The 20,812-nt window shown below is 38.9% G+C and overlaps 1 protein-coding gene and 1 long non-coding RNA gene across 13 annotated transcripts in view; one reads left to right on the top strand and one right to left on the bottom strand.

The window, feature by feature from the left end:
* kdm3b (lysine (K)-specific demethylase 3B) overlaps positions 1-18,395 on the top strand; it is a 34,027-nt gene extending 15,632 nt beyond the window's left edge. For 3 of the 12 annotated variants that reach the window (XM_077235772.1, XM_077235776.1, XM_077235777.1), the window contains 11 exons: positions 204-451; positions 534-809; positions 903-1,074; positions 1,286-1,376; positions 1,491-1,621; positions 1,711-1,830; positions 2,965-2,988; positions 14,906-15,045; positions 15,241-15,417; positions 17,227-17,361; positions 17,480-18,395. In XM_077235772.1, the coding sequence (XP_077091887.1) occupies positions 204-451; positions 534-809; positions 903-1,074; positions 1,286-1,376; positions 1,491-1,621; positions 1,711-1,830; positions 2,965-2,988; positions 14,906-15,045; positions 15,241-15,417; positions 17,227-17,361; positions 17,480-17,560 (1,595 nt within the window). In that variant the 3' untranslated portion in view covers positions 17,561-18,395. The remainder of the gene's footprint in view (positions 1-203; positions 452-533; positions 810-902; positions 1,075-1,285; positions 1,377-1,490; positions 1,622-1,710; positions 1,831-2,964; positions 2,989-14,905; positions 15,046-15,240; positions 15,418-17,226; positions 17,362-17,479) is intronic. The other 9 variants (XM_077235779.1, XM_077235778.1, XM_077235773.1 and 6 more) reach the window with 3 other exon arrangements.
* Positions 18,396-19,890: 1,495 nt separating this feature from the next.
* LOC143744204 (uncharacterized) lies at positions 19,891-20,456 on the bottom strand. Its single transcript, XR_013205805.1, has 3 exons — positions 20,393-20,456; positions 20,118-20,229; positions 19,891-19,978 (listed from the first exon to the last, which is right to left on the bottom strand). It is a non-coding gene; the product is annotated as an uncharacterized LOC143744204 (long non-coding RNA).
* Between the last annotated feature and the right edge of the window lie 356 nt (positions 20,457-20,812).

Here is a 20,812-nt window from a genome sequence, read left to right as displayed (position 1 = left end):
TTCCCCCCCCTTGCTGTCCCCAACTCATTAAGAGTAAATCTGTGACTACATTTCCGCATTATAACATTTGATGGATTGGTTATATACTTCATAAATGAATCTCTTGAATCTCTTGAATTTGCAGCTTCTTGGTGAATCTTTGCAAGGGCTCTGTGCAGATATCATTGTGCTCAGGCTCTCCCTCTTGCTTTATCATTTTTCAGAGTCTCTGCGTTCCATGATGGGTCGTGACCCTCGCGCTCCGTTTGGCCTGGACTCCTTCAGCACCCTTCCCAAACCCTCGGGGTCCAACCCCAAGCTCTTCAATAGTCTGCTGCTGGGTGCCGGCCCGTCCCAACCCAAAGCAGAGGGTACTAGCCTCCGAGATCTGCTGAACTATGGCCCTGGAAAGCTCCCGCAAGGTCCCACAGAGGGAGGAGTCCCCTTCCCTTCAGTGTTCTCCACTGCTGGTGTAAGTATCAGCACTTTAACTTACATCTATCTTGCATTATTTTTTGATTTTTATTAATATAGTTTTGTTTTTCCTTCCTTAGCAGGCTGATAAAATGAAGGGAGGTCTTCCTAATTTCCTGGATCATATCATTGCATCAGTAGTCGAGACAAAGAAGGCAGAGGGTCGGCGTGGGTCGGGGTCAGCAGAAGGCGGCGAGTCTGGGACTGTTCCTCGCAGAGAGGGGATGATGGGCCTCAGCGTACTCGACCCCCACACCTCCCACTCCTGGCTGTGTGATGGCCGTTTACTCTGCCTACAGGACCCCAGCAACACCAACAACTGGAAGATCTTCAGAGAGTGCTGGAAACAAGGACAGGTGAGCAGTGATGGTCAAATGGAAGTACTTTTGTTTTATCAGTTGTGTTCTGCTGATGCTAATGCTAATAACACCTTTTTTGTTTTTGTTTAGCCTGTGCTGGTCTCGGGCATACACAGGAGGCTGAAGGGTAACTTATGGAAGCCTGAGGCTTTCAGCCTGGAGTTTGGAGACCAGGATGTAGACCTGGTCAACTGTAGGAACTGCGCCATCATCTCTGATGTCAAAGTCCGAGACTTTTGGGATGGCTTCCAGGTTATTTCCAGTGAGTACAGACGCTTTAACATCTCTAGACTTTAAAACTCTAGCAAGATTGGACTGTATTCTCAAACTTGGCTTGGTTTTTTAAATTATAACAACAGTTTAATTGATTGTTGCATAGTTGTTAACATCCTTAACTATTTTATGGTCACCAGTAAACCAACCATAAAACCACTTTAACCTGGAGGTCTATTACACTCTCCTTTCTTTTCTAGAACGGTTGCAAGGTGGAGATGGGCAACCTATGGTACTAAAACTCAAAGACTGGCCTCCTGGAGAAGATTTCAGAGACATGATGCCCACTCGGTAGGTTTTCTGATGCCATTTGGCGTCTTGGTATCTTCATCTGTGCTGTATCTAACTAGGAGCAGCCAGTGTGTTTAGCAGTTTTTATGATTTGGCTTATTTATGTTCTTGCAGGTTTGATGATCTCATGGACAACCTTCCTCTGCCAGAGTACACAAAGAGAGACGGCCGTCTCAACCTGGCCTCTCGTCTTCCAAACTTCTTCGTTCGACCAGATCTGGGCCCTAAAATGTACAATGCCTATGGTAAGGGATCTTCATTAAAAACACTCAAGTACTCAAGAGGATTACATAGGCGTTTTGTTAACCTCTTTCCTTCGCCGTGTCTCTCTCAGGTCTGATCTCCACAGAAGACAGGAAGGTTGGCACCACTAACCTGCATCTGGACGTATCCGATGCAGTCAACGTAATGGTGTATGTGGGCGTCCCAGAAGGAGAAAGTGAACAAGAAAAGGGTAAGCATTAAGCTTTTGTGTATGTGTGTCAAGGAGGTTTGCTAGATTTCAAAATATAACATTTCTATTGCTAATTTACTTAATTGTTTCTGTTCACTTATATTGCTAAATCATATTGTAATATTTTAGTTTGTATGTCCCAGAGTCTGTTCCTGTACTGTATAAGGAAGGGTATTTTGAGTAATTTTGAAGTCTATTACTCTTGCCAAAAAAAAAAAATTTCATTAGTTCAAGGTAAAAAAAAAATTAAATCAAGTGTTTTGTTTATATTTTGTCTCATTTGCAAATATTATCAGTATCACCAATAATGGTTTCAAACTTTCAGTGAAATACCAAAAATGTAAAATCCATACCGTGTTCACAAGCTTTTTAATTTCCCTGAAAAGTAAAACACGTCCTGTGCTAAAAGGGTTAGTTTAACCACAAATGGAAATTGTCATTTGTTTACCACCCTCATGTTGTTCTGAACCCGTTTGACGAAATACGAAAGGAGGGGCAGAATTTGATGTCACTTTCATTGCGTCTTTTTCCTCATAAAGTGAACGTTGAATTGGTCATTCTGTCTAAAATTGTTTTGTGTTCTGTGGAATAAGGAAAGGTTTGGAATGATTAAAGTAATTTCATTTTTAGGTGAACTGTCCCTTTAGGCATAAGCTTAGAGAATCTACCCATAGATTATATATTTAGATAGGAAAAATGGCAATCAAATAGAACAAAATAGATAGTGCCTGCAAAAGTATTCAGACCCTAACTTTTTGTTAAAATATTTTAAATCGGTGAATAATAGTCCCAAGCCTCCCTCAAGATGTAGTTCCACTAGTACAGTTGAAGGTTGTTCAAAATGTTGTAAGGTCCGAGGTGATGTCTGTATTTGGAAAAAGACGTACAGTATCGTTCATGAACAGTACGACATATTGAATGTCTTTCCCTCATAGCTGCATTTTTGTTGGTGTCATTAGATGACCGAGGTCTCTTATGGTAAAATCTGTGCAGATTATGAGCAATTGTAGCACCTTAATTATAGCATCCAAGCCACTCACAGGCCAGTGGGCCGGATGCAGTTAAAATCTTTAGGACGACCTGTGCTCTTGGGGTCTTACTACTTTTGATTGTGGCACCATTTCTCATTTACAGAAGCAGACCTCGCTGGATTTAAAGGTCTGTGCATTTTTTTCATTTGTCTCAGCTCAGGCATGCCCCTCCCACTTTTCTCGCTCTCTCTTGTTCTACACTCCCATTGCTTTAACCCATCTCTTACTGCTCTTTACATAAAATTATGTATTATTGTTGATCGTTTATTATAAAACACCAATATATGGGTAAAATTATGGACAATGCACCTCTCAGTGCACCATTTTGTACTCCATTCAGAATTTCCCAGGACACCAAAACATAGTGACCGTAGTGTTTTTTTGTTGTTGTTACATTTCACTGTGTTGACGCGCCATCAGAACATTTGATTGAGTTAGCTTTATTTTTAAAGGGGTCATTTAATAAAGAAAACCACAATTTCCTCTGTTCTAATATATTGACATTACTTTCAGAAATGTTCTTCAAACTGGCATCCCTAATACAAGTTATATATTTTTAATCTGCAAATGAGTTTTGTAAGGGAATAGTTGACCCCAAAATTAAAACTCACTACATTTAAAACCCATGTGCTTCTAGTTCAGCTGTGCAACACAAAACAAGATTTTTTTTTAAAGATTCTTCATCCAACTCTACAACAGTTGTTCACAGTAATATCTAATAGTATATACCAGTGTTTCCCAACCCTGTTCGTGGAGGCACACTAATGCTGCGTCCCAATTTGCCTAGTTGCGTCTTTAACAGACCTCTCTGTCGATTAGTCCCGTGCATCCTGTCCCTGTTTAAACTGCCCTGTCAATCATTGTCACAGTTAAAATCCTCCACATTTAATTTAATTTCCTACTGTATTTGAGAGAAATAAAGCACTTTGATCTGCTAATCTTGGGTCTTTCATGCGGGAGACTCTCCTCTGTTTGCATAATGATACATTTGAAAGTTAATGACCAAACGTATCTTCATAAAGTTCACAATGCTGTTGCAGATGAAATATAATGTGGAAACATTGAATAAATCTTTTTTTGTCTGGTTGGATACTGATTTTGAATCACTCAACCCCTTTATCTACACCACTCTACTTAACCCGTCAGTCTTGCACATTCACCATGTTTGTAGTTTAACACTTTTTAAAATGTATTTGTGTTTGTAGTTCTTTTTGAATCCTCGTCCAATGCACAATGGGTTGTGGGCAATATTAGCCATTAGATCCACAGATCAGCACTTCAGATTCTAACGTCTAACCAGAAAAAGTAGACCATCCAGGTTAAAGCCCTGCACTGGCCTCAAATGTGGGCGCTAGCCCGGGACCCTAACCTGGCCCTTGTCCGACAGCTTATCTGAATTCTCAGCCCGAGTCCGACTGGAGCCTGTGATGACCAGTAGCCAGAGGTGGGAGTAAGTCACACATGTGCAAGTCACAAGCAAGTCTCAAGTCTTATCCTTTGAGTCTCAAAGCAAGTCCAAGTAAATTTTTTGTCAAGTCAAGTCACTGCCTTATGTCAAGCAAGTCAAGTCGTAGCTTGGGTCACAAGTCACTGGCAAGTCATACAAACGTTTGACGATTTCACTGAATTTATATATTAAAATAAGTTAAAACTACAGAAGTTGTGGACTATGGTTTTATTTGCAACTTTATTTTTTTTAATATATGCATTTCCACATATAGCTGAGTGGTTACTACAATAAAAATCTAAATGTAACTGAAATTAGGCCAACATTAAAGCATGAAAAAAAAATATGCTTCAAACATTGCTGAAGACCATTAAAAGGTATTAAACAATTCACAATTCAAGTATAATTCCTATGCGACCAGTTCTTCAAACTGGCATCCCTAATACAAGTTATATATTTTTAATTATGAAGTTAAAACCGCCAATAGGTGGCGCCAAATTACCGTATTAATGTACGAGTCATATAAGCATTCATTTAACTTATGTTCAAAACGGCAGATTCGTTCTGGAACTAAGCAACTAGGTCACTGAATCACAAATACGTATAACTCTTTCTGTGGCTTGTTTGGAACTATTGTCATTAGAGAAACCGAGCAAAAACAGAAAATATTTGGAATATTAGGCTATGTCTAAATGTCACATCACAATATTCACTCTGTTTACTGAACTGTTTTATAAAATCATTATCACATTTGCTATCGCGTCAATATTCTGGAAATATTTTTTTAATATATGTTATAATTATGAAAATAACTCGTACTAGGGCATTTTTTTCCACCACATTTTGAATTTTGGGTGCAATATTAATTCTGCTGGCATTTTGATAACATCTAATAGATGTAACCCCTGATAACATCTAACCCTGCTTTAAGAGAAACATAAAACACGACAAAACATTAACAGTTTTCTATGTTGTTTTTTGTCATTGGAAAGAACGACATATTTGGCTTTAAAGCATGATTTAAAAAGAAATGTGGCAAATGTTATACAAAACATATGACATCATTAATTATCATTTGAATATTGACAACATTAAGCTACATTTGAAAACATAATTGTGTATAAAGAGGCATGCTGTTTTGACCAATATTCTTGATTTAAAGATAGTCAAATTAACTATAACAAACAGGTTAAACAAGCCATAGCTTAATTTTAGACGTGGTGAATGAAGTTCGACTGTTCGAGGTTGTGATGGTCGTCCGATATCCCTTGCCAGTTATTATGCGTACAGCAAATCTTCTTGTATGAATATATTCAATTTCTAGTGTTTATATCCAAAAAGAAACGATGCTGGGAGATGCTTTTGTATTTAGCGCGCTCACCGCGATGTATGTTTTTTCTGGGCTTGTGCAGTGTCACGCAATCGCGCAGAATCTGATGACTGGCGTCAATGGTTCCGTTGCTTTCATTTTGTTCATCAATTGATGTTGCGATGATAAATGTATATCAAGTCATTCTCGAGTCATACCATTCAAGTCAAGTCAAGTCTCAAGTCATTGGATCTCAAGTCAAAGTCAAGTCGAGTCATTTTCTTAATTTAGTCAAGCAAGTCTCAAGTCCTTAAATTTGCGACTCGAGTCTGACTCGAGTCAAGTCATGTGACTCGAGTCCCCCATCTCTGCCAGTAGCCGACACTGAGTTGACCACATGTTTGATCAATTTAGCCTCTCAAAACAACACTTGACTTGCTTACAATAAAATCCACAGATATAAAAAACTTCAAGCATATCACAATGTTATTTTATTTGATTATCAGCACCACAGTAAAAAGGCACTTTGACAAGCTGCGGCAGGCTGCTCTGCTGCTCACAATGGCGCTCGCAAACGTAACGGGCTATACAATCTATAAAAAAAAAATTCAGGTTGTCTTACATTACACCTAGACTATGCATCAAGAACTCGAGGGCTTCACCACAGAACATGGCCATTCTTATTTCCAAGAGTTTCCAACGGTTAGACTAATGGAAAAAAGTCCAATCCCTAACGGAAAATGAGACCCTCTCCTAATATAGCTACAGCCAGAAGAACAGCCTCTACAGAGCGTCGTGAGAGAAAAAGCACAGCATCCACAGTGGAAGGTTTTAATGCAGTCCTTCCTTCTTAAATCTCACAGCTGCGCTGAAGTCACACTCGCTGTTACTGCACCATGCGAGCCAGTCTTCACAGTTGCGGCAGCATGTTCTTATGTTGTTTCCACCAGCGCAGGGCATCCCATAGTTTCTTTTAATTAATTAATGTCTAAATATTAGGGCTGCAACTAGCGATTATTTTGATAATCGATTAATCGGACGATTATTTTTTCGATTAATCGGATAGAAATTAAATTAGATTTTTTTTTTATTATAACTAAATAAAACCGTAAATCAGGGTATTTATGTGTAAAAGTGTACTTTAAAAAGTGCAAAAGCCACACATTGAGTTTTACTAATATCAATATTTGCATTGTTTTTAATGATAATTGCTGATGGCAAGTTGACAAACATGATTATTGTTAAAAAAATGATATCCAACATATTATATTTTAACACAATTTTTGTTAAAACAAATTTACACAGACATGTTGTTCAGATGTGAATATCTGAACTAAAAACAAACTAAAAAATTCTAAAATGTATAATTCATTTAATTTTTATTTAAAATTAATTATATATAAGGAATATAAGGATAAAGAATATAAAATATATATTATATATATAATATATAAAAGAATATAATATAAGGATAAATTGATTAAATAAATATAGAAAGACTGAAAACAATTGTGTGAATGTAGAGCCGCAGTAGATCGCGTTTGAAAAACAATTAAAACTTAGTAGACAAATGCTATAAAAAGAGAACGGAATGGAGGTAAGGTTACCCAGCAAGCTAACAGGCTTGAGTAAAGGACAGGAGAAATTATGCATTAGTGCACAAGCATTCGCTGAAAACCACTGAGTACAGTGACTAAAAAACAATATTTTACTGCTGCTGTTATTAACTGCCTTTGTATTTAATGCTTCACTTTGTAAACACCGTTTTAATTTAACCTATTTCTGCGGTAGCGCTATTTTAATCCATCACTTACGTTGCGAGCGAACTGATTGCACAACCTGATGCTCGAGACAAAATACAGACATCCCGGAAGTCCCGGAAGTCCCGGGAGTCTCCCGCATATTGATTGCGGCTCCCTGATGCCCGCGAATTAGTTCAAACTCCCGAAATCTAGAGCGCGCAAGCAAGAGCGCGCATTCGAGACAGAAGAGACTGCTCCAAACCGTGTAGCGCGCGCGCTCGGCAGAGCGCCTGAGGGAGAGAGACCTTGCGTGTGTGTGCGTACCAGTAAACGCTCCCCGTGACGTAAGCAGACCAACTAATCGATAATGACATTTGTTGACAACGATTTTCATAATCGATTATAATCGATTTTATCGATTAGTTGTTGCAGCCCTACTAAATATATAAAAAGAAGCCTATAACGGGCCCGATTCTCGGCCTGCATGTGAGCTATGATGCTAAAATGCAGGGCTGTAATCCAGACAAATTTGAAATACTCATTTCAACATGCTACAATTTGGGACACTACTTTTAATTTCGAATACTATTTAGGACCGAGAGTATGTGAATTGGGATGCAGTGCAACAGTACACATTTTCAAACTCTTCCTAATCAAACACACCTGATTCAAATCATCAGCTCATTAGTAGAGACTTGTAAAAAATTTTAGGGAGACATACAAAATGTGCACTGTTGGTTTGCCTCCAGGAACAGGCTTGGGAAACACTAGACATAGTTAAAGACCCAGACACACCAAATGACATCAATGAACATCAAAGAACTGTGACGTCACCTGCGTCTGGGCCAAAAAGTTGAAAACGCTGCAAAGACTACAGCCAATGGCCAACTTACTTGAATGTTCTGTGTCTGTGTGAGAGGAAATAACTCTTCATACCAGCAGATTGCAGGAGTCTGTATTCATTATTCAAAAGAAGAACCAATAAGAGGACCGTAAATAAAGCAGCGCTTGCTTACCACTTTCACACCAATCTCGTTCCCTGCAGAACGAGAAAATTCTTCTCTTTTCAGTGATTCACTGTAAATCTCAGATGAGATGGGCACTCAGAGCACTGTTTGTGCCCTCTTGACTTTGTTGTTCACTTTCACTTTTCTTGTGCACTGGTTCGCTGAGCTGACCAGCCAATCAGAGTGAACTCTCTCACCAATGACTCTTGATTCAACATGCTCAATTGGCAGAAAAGCTGCAGGGTTCGACTAGTGCCAACGGCGCAGAACACACTACAGAAACTAGACCCACAGACATTCAAGATGGCCCGACATTGGTCGTCCATCGGTTTAGTGTGTCACAGGCTTGTGCGCTATATTCACTATATTGGAGGGGTCTGTTCTTAAGACAAATTCTGTTAACTGCTGCAACTAGATCAAATGGATCGCTCTTGAGTCAGTTGTCTTCAATGAACTGGTTAATCTGATTCATACATTATTAATATCAAACTGATTTGTTGAAAATTGCAGTGTTCTGCGGTGACTAATATTATGACCCCTTTAATATCTTATTCTTATCTGCTATAAGAATTTTTTTTTTTTTTTCACGCTTTTCAGTGGTGGTTGGCGATCCTTTCATTTTTTTTCTTTTAAATGTTTTAAAAGATATTTGAATTGTAATTTGTTTTTTATTCCAGGAATATTTGATCAGATTTTTTTTTCTTCTGTTGAATATTCCCACTCTGTGTGCGTGGTATTAATCTTTTCTAACATCCTCTGAAGCCCAGCTCCATTATGTTTGCATAAGTGTTTTGCAAGTGAGTGAGTAACTGATGGTGAATGAATGTGATCATTGGAATCCCACTGTTGTAATAAGTCCCTAATACCTGACAGTTATCCATGAGGGGGCTTTCACACTGGGCACGTTCGCTGCGGTCCGAGCGTGATTGTTCCCGGTCCTGCACCGTTCGTCTGGTTTCACACTCAACTTGATTCTATCGAACCCTGGTGTGTTTACATGCACTGAATATCTTCACAAACTTGCACGCTGCATGGCAGAAAACAGGACGTGGGAAATAAATTGTGTTTTTTATGAAAGGGTTAGTTCACCCAAAAATGAAAATGATGTCATTAATGACTCACCCTCATGTCGTTCCAAGCCCGTAAGACCTCCGTTCATCTTCATAACACAGTTTAAGATATTTTAGATTTAGTCCGAGAGCTTTCTGTCCCTCCATTGAAAATCTATGTATGGTATACTGCCCTTGTCCAGAAAGGAAATAAAGACATCATCAAAGTAGTCCATGTGACATCAGTGGGTTAGTTAGAATGTTTTGAAGCATCGGAAATACATTTTGGTCCAAAAATAACCAAAACTACGACTTTATTCAGCATTGTATTCTCTTCCGGTTCTGTTGTCAATCCGCGTTCAGTGACGCTGCTGACGTAAGACGCTGCTGACGTGTGTCTGGTGCGCCCGAGCTTCGTTTACAGTCTGAGGGAGACGCACGCTGTAAACAAAACAATCTTTGCAAACATGTCTAAGGATTTCCACACAGAGGAAGACTTGCATTTTTTTGCCCAGCCATATTTATTTGAACCCGAATACACGGACGCACCAGATAACACGTCAGCAGCGTCTTACGTCATCAGCGTCACTGCGGACTCGTGAACGTGGATCCCCAACAGAACCGGAAGACAATACAATGCTGAATAAAGTCATAGTTTTGGTTATTTTTGGACCAAAATGTATTTTCGATGCTTCAAAACATTCTAACTAACCCACTGATGTCACATGGACTACTTTGATGATGTCTTTATTGCCTTTCTGGACAAGGACAGTATACCGTTCATACATTTTTAATGGAGGGACAGAAAGCTCTCGGACTAAATCTAAAATATCTTAAACTGTGTTCTGAAGATGAACGGAGGTCTTACGGGCTTGGAGCGACATGAGGGTGAGTCATTAATGACATAATTTTCATTTTTGGGTGAACTAACCCTTTAATTTGGTGCTATTATGCGCAGCAGAGTGAACGACACTTCACTGCAAACAGACTCTTTTAAGGAGATCGTGGATTGCGAGCCATTCATTTGCCGCTCAGATTGCACTCACTCTGCACAATGACACTGCACTTTCACTCGTGCTTTTATCCAAGGTAAATCATTACCACTGTCATCCCTCACATGTGTTTTGTGGAACTAAAATGCATGTGTGCAGGTTACTTTACACTGTGTGCAGAATTATTAGGCAAGTGAGTATTTTGACCATATCTCATTTTTAATGCATTTTCTCCAACTCCAAGCTGTGTAAACTTGAATGCTTATTGGGTTCAAGCATTTAAGGTGATGTGTTTTTGTGTAATAAGGGAGGGTGTAGCCTAAGGAGATCAACACCCTATATCAAGGTGTGCATAATTATTAGGCAGCTTCTTTTCCTCAGGCAAAATGGGCCAAAAAAGAGATTTAACTCACTCAGAAAAGTCAAAAATTGTAAAAAGTCTTTCAGAGGGGTGCAGCACTCTTGAAATTGCTAAGATATTGGGGCATGATCACATAACCATCAAACATTTTGTAGCAAATACTCAACAGAGTCGCAAGAAACGTGTTGAGAAAAAAACCGCAAATTAACTGCCAAAGATTTGAGAAGAATCAAACGGGAAGCTACCAGGAACCCATTATCCTCCAGTGCTGTCATATTCCAGAACTGCAACCTACCTGTTCAAGGTGTTCAAGTACAAGGTGTTCAGTGCTCAGAGACATGGCCAAGGTAAGGAAGGCTGAAATCCGACCACCACTGAACAAAAAACATAAGTTGAAACGTCAAGACTGGGCCAGGAAATATCTGAAGACAGATGTTTTCAATGTTTTATGGACTGACGAGATGAGAGTGACTCTTGACGGACCAGATGGATGGGCCCGTGGCTGGATCAGTAATGGGCACAGAGCTCCACTTCGACTCAGACGACGGCAAGGTGGAGGTGGGGTGATGGTATGGGCTGGTGTTATTAAAGATGAGCTAGTTGGACCTTTTCGGGTTGAAGATGGACTCAAATTGAACTCCCAAACCTACTGCCGGTTTTTAGAAGATACTTTCTTCAAGCAGTGGTACAGGAAAAAGTCTGCATCTTTCAAGAAGACCATGATTTTTATGCAGGTCAATGCTCCATCGCATGCATCGAAGTACTCCACTGAGTGGCTAGCCAGTAAAGGCCTTAAAGATGAAAGAATTATGACATTGCCCCTCTTCGTCACCTGATTTAAACCCTATTGAGAACTTGTGGGCCCTTCTTAAACGGGAGATTTACGGTGAAGGAAAACAGTACACCTCTCTGAACAGTGTATGGGCGGCTGTGGTGGCTACTGCACAAAAAGTTGATCGTCAACAGATCAAGAAATTGACAGACTCCATGAATGGAAGGCTTATAACTGTTATTGAAAAGAAGGGTGGCTATATTGGTCACTGATTTTTTTTTAAATGTCAGAGATGTTTATTTGTAAATTGAGTTTTTTTTTATCATTCTCTCTTTAACAGATTAAAATAAACAAGTGAGATGGGGATGGTGAGTTTTCATTTTTCATTTTGCTGCGTAATAAATCTGCACACTAAGAGTTGCCCAATAATTGTGCACACATAGATATTCTCCTAAGAAAGCCAAAACTTCACTTTTGCTTCCTTAAATATTCAGGATTGAGGTTTATTCACATTTTGGATTGACTGAGAGCACTGTAGTTGTTCAATAATAAAATCAATCCTCAAAAATACAACTTGCTTAATAATTTTGCACACATTAATTTCTGAACAAGTGCGCACCCGAGTCCGAGTTGCTTTCACATTCACGTGAATCGCACCGCAGTTCGAGTGCAACTAAACTCAGACCACCGCCTTCAGGTAGCCTCGGATTCAGTATCCCGGCTAAAACAGCTTTCACATTACCAATTTTTCATGCGAACTGTGCTCCGTTTTCAACTAATCTGCCAGTGTGAAAGCACCCTGAGTCACATCTGTGTTGGTGACTGCGGCAGTCTTAAACGGCGAGAAAAGAGTAGGGATGTCCCGATCAAGTTTTTTGGGCCCCCTGATCAGATTCGAGTCATTGAATTTTGAGTATCTGCTGATATGAAGTCCTGATCCGATACTTTTATATTCTTAGTGCTTTGTGCACAAACACTTCAAGTACATTAACGTTATTAAAATCAATCAAATAGAGAAAGGGATGTAATTCCACTACGGAGTAATTCCAATAAAACAATTACTAACTACAGTAATTATATTTATAGGCCTGTGTCTGCGTGTGTCTCTTTCTAGTTTTGGTGATGTCTTTGTGGGGCAGGGAGAGAGAGCATGTTGTCCAAAATAACAGAATACGCTGTCAGACAAAGGGATGGTGTTAACAGCGTAACAAAGAAGTGTTAAACATTTTGTTAACATTAAATTTGACAGCCCTATAGTTAGGTAATTGTAATCACTCAAACTTTAAAATATTAAATATCTACTTGCCCGACTTATGCTTAGAGGTCCTGTGCAATATGGACTGTAAATGAAATTTACAGTCCAATTCAGATGAAATATATAAATGGACAAAACAGCGCTAGCGCATGAACAGTGCATAGGTGAATTACAGCAGTGTGAGCACAGTGACAAAGCTTGCACGTAAAATGTAAACCTGCAGAAATCGTGAGCCCAAACTAGATCACAAAAAAAAAAGAGATTGTGCACAAATCAACACAGTGCGAGGAGAAATAACAAAACCGTGAGTCCTGACAGGTCTCGCACAAGCAGAACTGCGAGTTGTGTTCTGTACACACGCATGAAGATCTGAACACGCATGCAAGATGAACACTTTACGCAAACCAGTCTGTTTTGACATGAAGCTGGGGCCAAACCTTTTACTGCTGGCCTTCTCTGGCTGCTTGTATTACGTTATGTCCTTTCTGTTGTGATTGGCCTCTCCGAAAAAAGACACTCAAACCAGGCTTAGTTGGGAATGGGATGGCAATAAAGTATTCTTTCTAAGTTCATACGTCTTAGTAGCTGTAGGATTGGAGCAGTGGCACACTACGGAAGCCCTAAGAGGCCATGCATTATTATTTTTTCTTTCTTGTTTTCTCATGAGCTCGACTTCATTTTCTTATGATCTTCACATAAAAAGCAGTTTTCTTGCTATGCATTTTTGATAAACTTCAGTTGGTTTGATATTCGACCATTCGTTAAACATTCAATATTTTCTTCAACATTAAACAATGTGTAAACACAAAATAGTTACTGTACATTCTGTATTTCATTCAGATCATAAATTATAGCCCCAAGGAGCAGTCATCTGAGCCCAAGCACCAATGGCCAATAACCAAGTAAACACTGTAATAAATAAATCATTTAATATTCTTGTAGAAATTAGAATCTACTGTACTGGAGTGCAGAAATACTACACAGAACAAACGGTCATATTTAAGACCGCATGTTAGAAAAAAACAAATAAATGGACATTTTTTGTGATGCTGGTGCTTAAAAGCTTTTGTCAGGTTAAAAGAAAATGTGCTGTCTGTATGTTTCTTTTTTTAATTAATACCACAGCAGTATATAACCGTCTTTTGTAGAAAATAAATATTTCTATAAAGGCAAATCAAATTGTATCTTAATTTTAAATGGTCTGGCAATTTGAAAAATGTTTTATTGGGGTCTATAAAAGTTCAAGTCCCCCTGTAGTCAATAGTTGTATTCCTTATCTTTGATCACCAAAATGACATTTAAATGTGTTTTCCTTGAAAAAAAGGTCTTCATGTCTCATTTAGTATTCGTGGTTCTATGTCTCTGTCTTTGGTTCACTGCAGTTTTAAGGAGAAAATACTCAGCAATGGTGTTGACTTATGAATTTGCACATGGTTTGTCTTAAAGCATATTAAAGCAACATTAAAAGCTTGATTTTCACCACAGGGAGACTCTAAATAAACATTTAACGATCTATAAGCCTTTCACATTTCTACACTAGTTCATTTGTTTAACTGTGGTGTACTGACAGTATCATTTTATATAATTAGATTAATGCATTTCTATTTAAAAAGATGGAAACTGATTGAAAAACATTAGGCTTAAAAGATTCCTTATCCTGTGGTACATCAATACCACAACTTTCATCTTTCATTTGAAATAGCTGACTGTTTAGTGTTTATAATTTGCTGTTAGCCTCCCCGAGCATCATACATCAGCATGTTTGCCTTTATGGAGACCCGCTGCTCCAAAGCAAAAAGAATCTTACAGCTCCTAAGACATGTGGACTCAGAAAGAAAACGTAGGTTGTCCTTTTAACATAATACAAGCAGCACAATTGAGCAAACTGCAGGCTTACATTTTACGTGTGAGCTTCATCACTGCTCACGATTCTGTGTTTATGAGCATGCGCTGTTTTGTCCATTTTAAAGCCATAGTGTAGACACAAAGTAGGCTCTTACAATCAATATGAATAGTACAGCTGTAGTTTGTGGTCTTATTAAAAAGATAGAGACTTTAATACAAGTTATGATTGTGTGTTTGTTTACTGACCAAGCTGTTATTACTGCAGAGGTGATGCTGACCATTGAAGAGGGTGATGTGGATGACATGACTAAGAAAAGAGTCTACGAGATCAAGGAGAAACCTGGAGCTCTCTGGCACATCTACGCCGCTAAAGACGCCGAAAAGATCCGCGAGCTCCTGCGAAAGGTGAAAGAATGATGTTGTTTGTTTGATGTTCTTGATTTTAAATTATTAGTTTACCCAAAAATGAAGACCCTCATGTGGTTCCAAACCCAAATGCCTTGAGGACATTTTTAGTGTCACATTTGGGCAATGTTCTCAACTTTCTACGTTTTTAATACGGTATGAATGACTCAAGTTAATTTCACCTATTTATTGCAGGTTGGAGAAGAACAAGGACAAGAGAACCCACCAGACCACGATCCTATCCATGACCAGAGCTGGTACCTGGACCAGACGCTGCGCCGCAGGCTGTTCGAGGAGTATGGAGTCCAGGGCTGGTCCATTGTGCAGTTTTTGGGAGATGCCGTGTTCATCCCAGCTGGAGCGCCACATCAGGTTAGTTACATTTACATTTATTCATTTACGCTTTTATCCAAAGCAACTTACAATTGCTATATATGTCAGAGGTTGCACGCCTCTGGAGCAACTAGGGGTTAAATGTCTTGCTCAGGGACACATTGGTGTCTCACAGTGGATTCGAATCTTATACAGTCTTATACACTGCGCCATCACCACCTCCGTTACTGAGATCATGTCCACCAGAGTTCAGTTCAAATCATGCACTTGAAACAAGGGGTGTGCGATATTGACAAAATTACATCTCAGGAGTTTCAGGGATTTTGTCGATAGCAATAATTAGACAATTTGCTGTGTGTTTTTGTGCTGGTACGTTTAACTGACTTCTGAAGTTTTTCATATTCATTATATTGTTCAGTTCACAGCAGTAACAGAAATAACCATTTTCATTAAGGGCTCCTTTGTCACCATTTTTTTCTAACCTTTATGCATAATCAGAATAATAAGAAACAGTTACGTCGCTTCACTGTCAATGTCCATCGAATGCGCACTTCAGAATCCCATGTAAACACCGGCAAAAACCCGAATATGCTCATATCCCGGATTTTAAATACCCGGATATGATACTTGGGGTACCCCTTTTCTAACACGAATGTTTGGTCATGTAAACGTGTATCGGCATATCCCCATAATAATTTGTGTTCTGCGCATGTTCTATTCGCAAGGAATCTTGGTCTTTTGAGTAGAGGAACTTCTCGGCGCATACAAAAACCCGCGTGCCGTATACCAGAAGTAAACATGGTGAGACGCAGCACAGCATACATTTGGAGCGAGGTCAGTACCAGCACCAAAGCGCAAACAAAGGCGATCGGTATCTGCCCCGAACTATTCATTATCCGCGTGCTGCTGCTGTTATTGTCTTTGGATACAGGAAGAAGAATCGGAAATGACGCATATTGCGTCTTAAGGTTGTCCATACGTCCAGACGCTAACCGTGCGCCGCCGTTTTCATCGGGATATTGCATTTCCATGTAGGAGTAACTCTCTCTGTTCACGCTTGTAAACGGGTTATTCCTAATGTTTCAGAAACCCGAATAGTGACCTTAACCCGACCATAAGCCGAAAATTGGCTGCGTGTAAACGTAGTCTGTGTTGCACTGAGACGGTTGTGTTGTGATTGGTTTGGAACTATTTTCATTGGCAAAAAGAGCAAAAATACTATATTTTACATGTGACAATTACAACAATTTTCATTTACAGATTTTCTTAAACGGTTCAATAAACAAGATCACATTTACAATCATGCTGACATTCAGCTTGTGATATTGCTGTACAATATCATATAGAAATATAAGACACAAACTCATATGGAATTGTGTGGTCATTCTAGCTGAATTCTACTAGGCGACTGTATAAAGTGAAAGCGATATCACTCAAGGCCTGTTTTTGTTTGTTTTTAACAAAGTGAATGATTTATGTCAACTTCCACATGATTAAAACAACAATTCTTAATCGGATAGTTCTGGTCCTTGATTATGATTGGTTGAGCCGTGTTCTAAGCAGTTGTAAAGAACTCTACAAACACAGACCCGTGACCGCATTACAACAGTATTATCAAGTCAATGCATCGGTGTTGCATTTGTCAAACCTAGACAGGTATGTGGAATAAGTGAAAACGGTTACTCCATACCTGTCCGCTTTGTGTCGTGCCTAAAAACTCCCCTTAGCTGTTCTAAATTCACTGTAAACCACTGCTTCGCAGGGCTTATTGCTTTATTAAGATATTATCGTAGACGATACATATGACGCACCCCTATTTGACACATTTCCTCATCTTGGTTTTGCCAGGTGCACAATCTGTACAGCTGTATCAAGGTCGCAGAGGACTTTGTTTCTCCTGAACACGTGAAGCACTGTTTTAGACTGACGCAAGAGTTCCGGCACCTTTCCAACACTCACACTAACCACGAGGACAAGCTACAGGTATTTCTATACCAAACCTATACTTCCAAACCTGATGTGACTTTCTTAAATCAATTTTCCAGCGTTTATGCTTGCCAAGCATTATGTTGATTTAATGTTGTGTTTGTGTTGCTCACAGGTGAAGAACATCATCTACCATGCTGTGAAGGATGCTGTGGGAACACTAAAAGCCCATGAGCCCAAGATAGGCCGCTCTTAGTTGGAGAGATTTGGGTTTGGATGAGGCCAGTGCGCTCGCAAAGCAAGCTGTTTATAATGGAACGTCTCTCAGCGTTGTGGTAGGATGAAGATGCTGCTTCATCAGTGTTACAAAAGCATTGTTTTAGTTTTACAATCGTTTTCTCTGTATTTAAAAAGTCTGTTTTTTGCTCCGCGTTTAAAGTTTGTTGGACTGTTCAGAGAGCTGGTGATTATAAGCTGACATGAATCTTTTAAAAGGCCTTCAACAAGGTTTTTCTATGACTTCTGTGAAAAGTGAGCACTGGGTTTCCTCCTTAGAGAACATTCATTCTGTGCTCTTCAATGAAGGAGAGCTTTTAGTTAAGATGGGGGTCAACAGAAATTAAAATGATTAAAAGATTCCCACCACCTTGTCCAGAAGAGGTGGAGATGAACATGGAAGGGAACTAGACCAAAGTTTTTTAGTTTTGAGGTTTTTTTTTTTGTTTGTTGATGAAAACATGTCCTTTTGCTTTTTTGTAATATGCCATTTAGGTAATATTTCACTGACAACAGGAGTTAGACTGGTGTTGAGGAACAGTCATTCAAGAATCAACAATTCCAGTTCTGCAGAACAGAAAATGTTCTGCTATTCTGCTCATTAAAATGTACCAATATATATATATTGATCTTAGCAGTGTGTATGAATTTTTTTTTTTCACAATAAAGATTTACAAGAAAGGATCTGGCCCTGTTGTTTGGAAATGACACAACGGATTTCTTAGCTATCTATTTGTTAAATGCTTACTATTTTATTTTATAAGACACTTTGTGGTTCATGGATGGCACTGCAATAAACTAAAGCTTTTGAAATATGTTCGGTTTACCTTGAGATTTTCTTGATGCACGAGGGAAACTTTAGCTGTAATCAGTGTTTAACAAATGACTTTTGACTTGTGCTTTCGCAAAGCCAAGCGGTCGCTGGAACGTGGTGACAGCCAGTGGCATAATCACAATTATATAAGTTATAACTAAATACAACTTGTAGGAAAAATCTGAAAATTGTGCATTTAAATCATAAACACAACTAATAGTGTAAAACAAACACCAGAAGTGTGTGTGACTGACAAGCTGGACAACTGAGTGTTCCAAATAAACAAAACCTTTTTCTCTTTTTATATATAGCATAGAATTTATATAAAGATGCACTTAAAGACTTATTCTATTTGAAATGTTATGCACTTTGCGTTACTTTGTCACTTGTTTATTGCAAAATGTAGAGGACATTTTATGCGCTTTATCACACAGATCGGCACAATGAAAGCAGCAGAAACGTGTAAAACCCTTCGCATGGACTGCGTTTAGCGTACGGAGTCCCGCAAAGAACTGGGCATAGACTCGCTAAGTGAAGCTCAAGAAGAAATCGACCGTCGGTATTGAGTCTTCCCTTCCCTGTCCTGCAGTGAGAGACAGACGGAGCTCGAGAAAGAATCGCAGCATTTATAGACGTGTGTCAGTGTGACGTCACAGAGATTGAGCTTCATCTCTTTGAGGGAAATGCCTGGTACATCTAAAAGCCCTGTAAAAAAAACAACAAAAAAGATGGGATGTTGCTGGACTTAGTTGAAAAATACAAAATATATTCCCAATACCCTTGTGCAGTGGCAGCCTTGATAACATCCCTTAAAGGTTATTTTTAGCCTGTGCAGATATGGTTTATTTTTTAATAATTTATTTTAACTTTAATTTGTTTTTGTGTCTAAGCCCTTGTTATATTGTGGAGGAAGTTGGTGGTAAATAGAATACAATCTTATATTTTGGGATTTCAACTTCATATGCGCTGGTCACGTTTTACGGCGACCGACCTTATAGTTTAGAACTGGGGTGTTTAGCATTATGGACCCCTAGGGGGCCTCATGAACCTGGAAGTAGGGGGCACCCTAGAGCACAACCAACGTTTTCTTTCCAAAAATACTCACATATGCCTACATTTACATTATACATGTGACATTCAACAAATACCAGAGTAACATGGTATTACCATGGGGTTTTGGACTTGAGCCAGGATACCATGTAAAGATCATGGTGAATTCCAGCATCATGATGCTTATTTTATAAGACCGAAAACAAAGAGCCCTGGATGAAATCCAAATTTGCTTAATCCATTGCAGGAAACAAAAACAAACCCCTTCCCTGATATCATTAAATACCATTCTACTAACCCTATCCTCAAACCTTGCTATGAAATATACATTTATTTGATTGTCCACAATGCACATGCTTTGATTGAATGCTTTTATTAATTTGAGGAGTGTCTCAGAAAATATTGAGAAGAGATTAAAATTCAGAAGAGATTGGATTTCAGAAAAACAGGATGACTGCATGTGATCTCACGCGTCCAAAGCACAAATATAGTTAATTGAGGTTAAACAGGGAGCATCGTTCAAGCAACGGTTAGCTGTAGGGGGGAATAATGAAATCTGTTACTTTGATCATTACAGTGGTGTTCAACTTAAGGCACTTGGTGCAACCCAAATGAGCCATTTAATATTACCGTATAATATGAAGTTACAATATAAAAATACATTTTCAATCACAGATCCAGTTGATCTCCTAACAGTTATCAGGAACACCAGCATTGTTAGGTTGTCCAGAGCAGCAGTTGTTATAGTCATACACAGATCCATCACTCCACAGCCACTCTCCGTCCTAATAAGTGAAGAGAAAGACTCCAAAAAGTGCACTAGTGGTCAGACATGCGAATTAAGTTCAGCTTTGAAGTCAAACTCTTCATTAGCAACTTTGCATTTGATTAAAGCAGAAATTTCAGTTTAGACAAACAAATAGGTTTCTTTAGGGGACACAATTTAACTTGTTCACCATCATGAGCACCAACCCAAGTTCTTGTGGAGGAAGGCAACAGACCCAGCAGAAAACAACTTTAAACATTTTAGTCATTAGCAAACAAAGTCTGCTCTGATCGATTATTTGCTCTGTATTGGTTTTTTGTTGCATTTGTTTGCAAAAGAGAATTTCACTTATAAAGAAACATTCCCACTTACATTAAAGAGTCTTTAGTCCATACTAACAATTTAAATTAATCATTTGGATTCAGTAAACCTAGATTTTTTTACATTGTACTTCTATTTAAAAAAAAGAAACACCTGCCATTATTAATACAGCTATAATTAAATCAGGATAACCCTGTTGACCCAGTGTTAAGTTAACCCCGACTTAAACCTAACAGTACCACCAAACCTGTCCCTAACCTTAACCATATCCCACCTCAATA

The sequence above is a fragment of the Siphateles boraxobius genome, unplaced genomic scaffold (genome assembly GCF_051911475.1).
Source record: "Siphateles boraxobius isolate OS27281-9 unplaced genomic scaffold, OSU_SipBor_1 2, whole genome shotgun sequence".
In the NCBI taxonomy this organism is placed as follows: domain Eukaryota; kingdom Metazoa; phylum Chordata; class Actinopteri; order Cypriniformes; family Leuciscidae; genus Siphateles; species Siphateles boraxobius.
The sequence above is the reverse complement of the archived record's forward strand: the minus strand, read 5'-3'. Positions and strand labels throughout refer to the sequence as shown.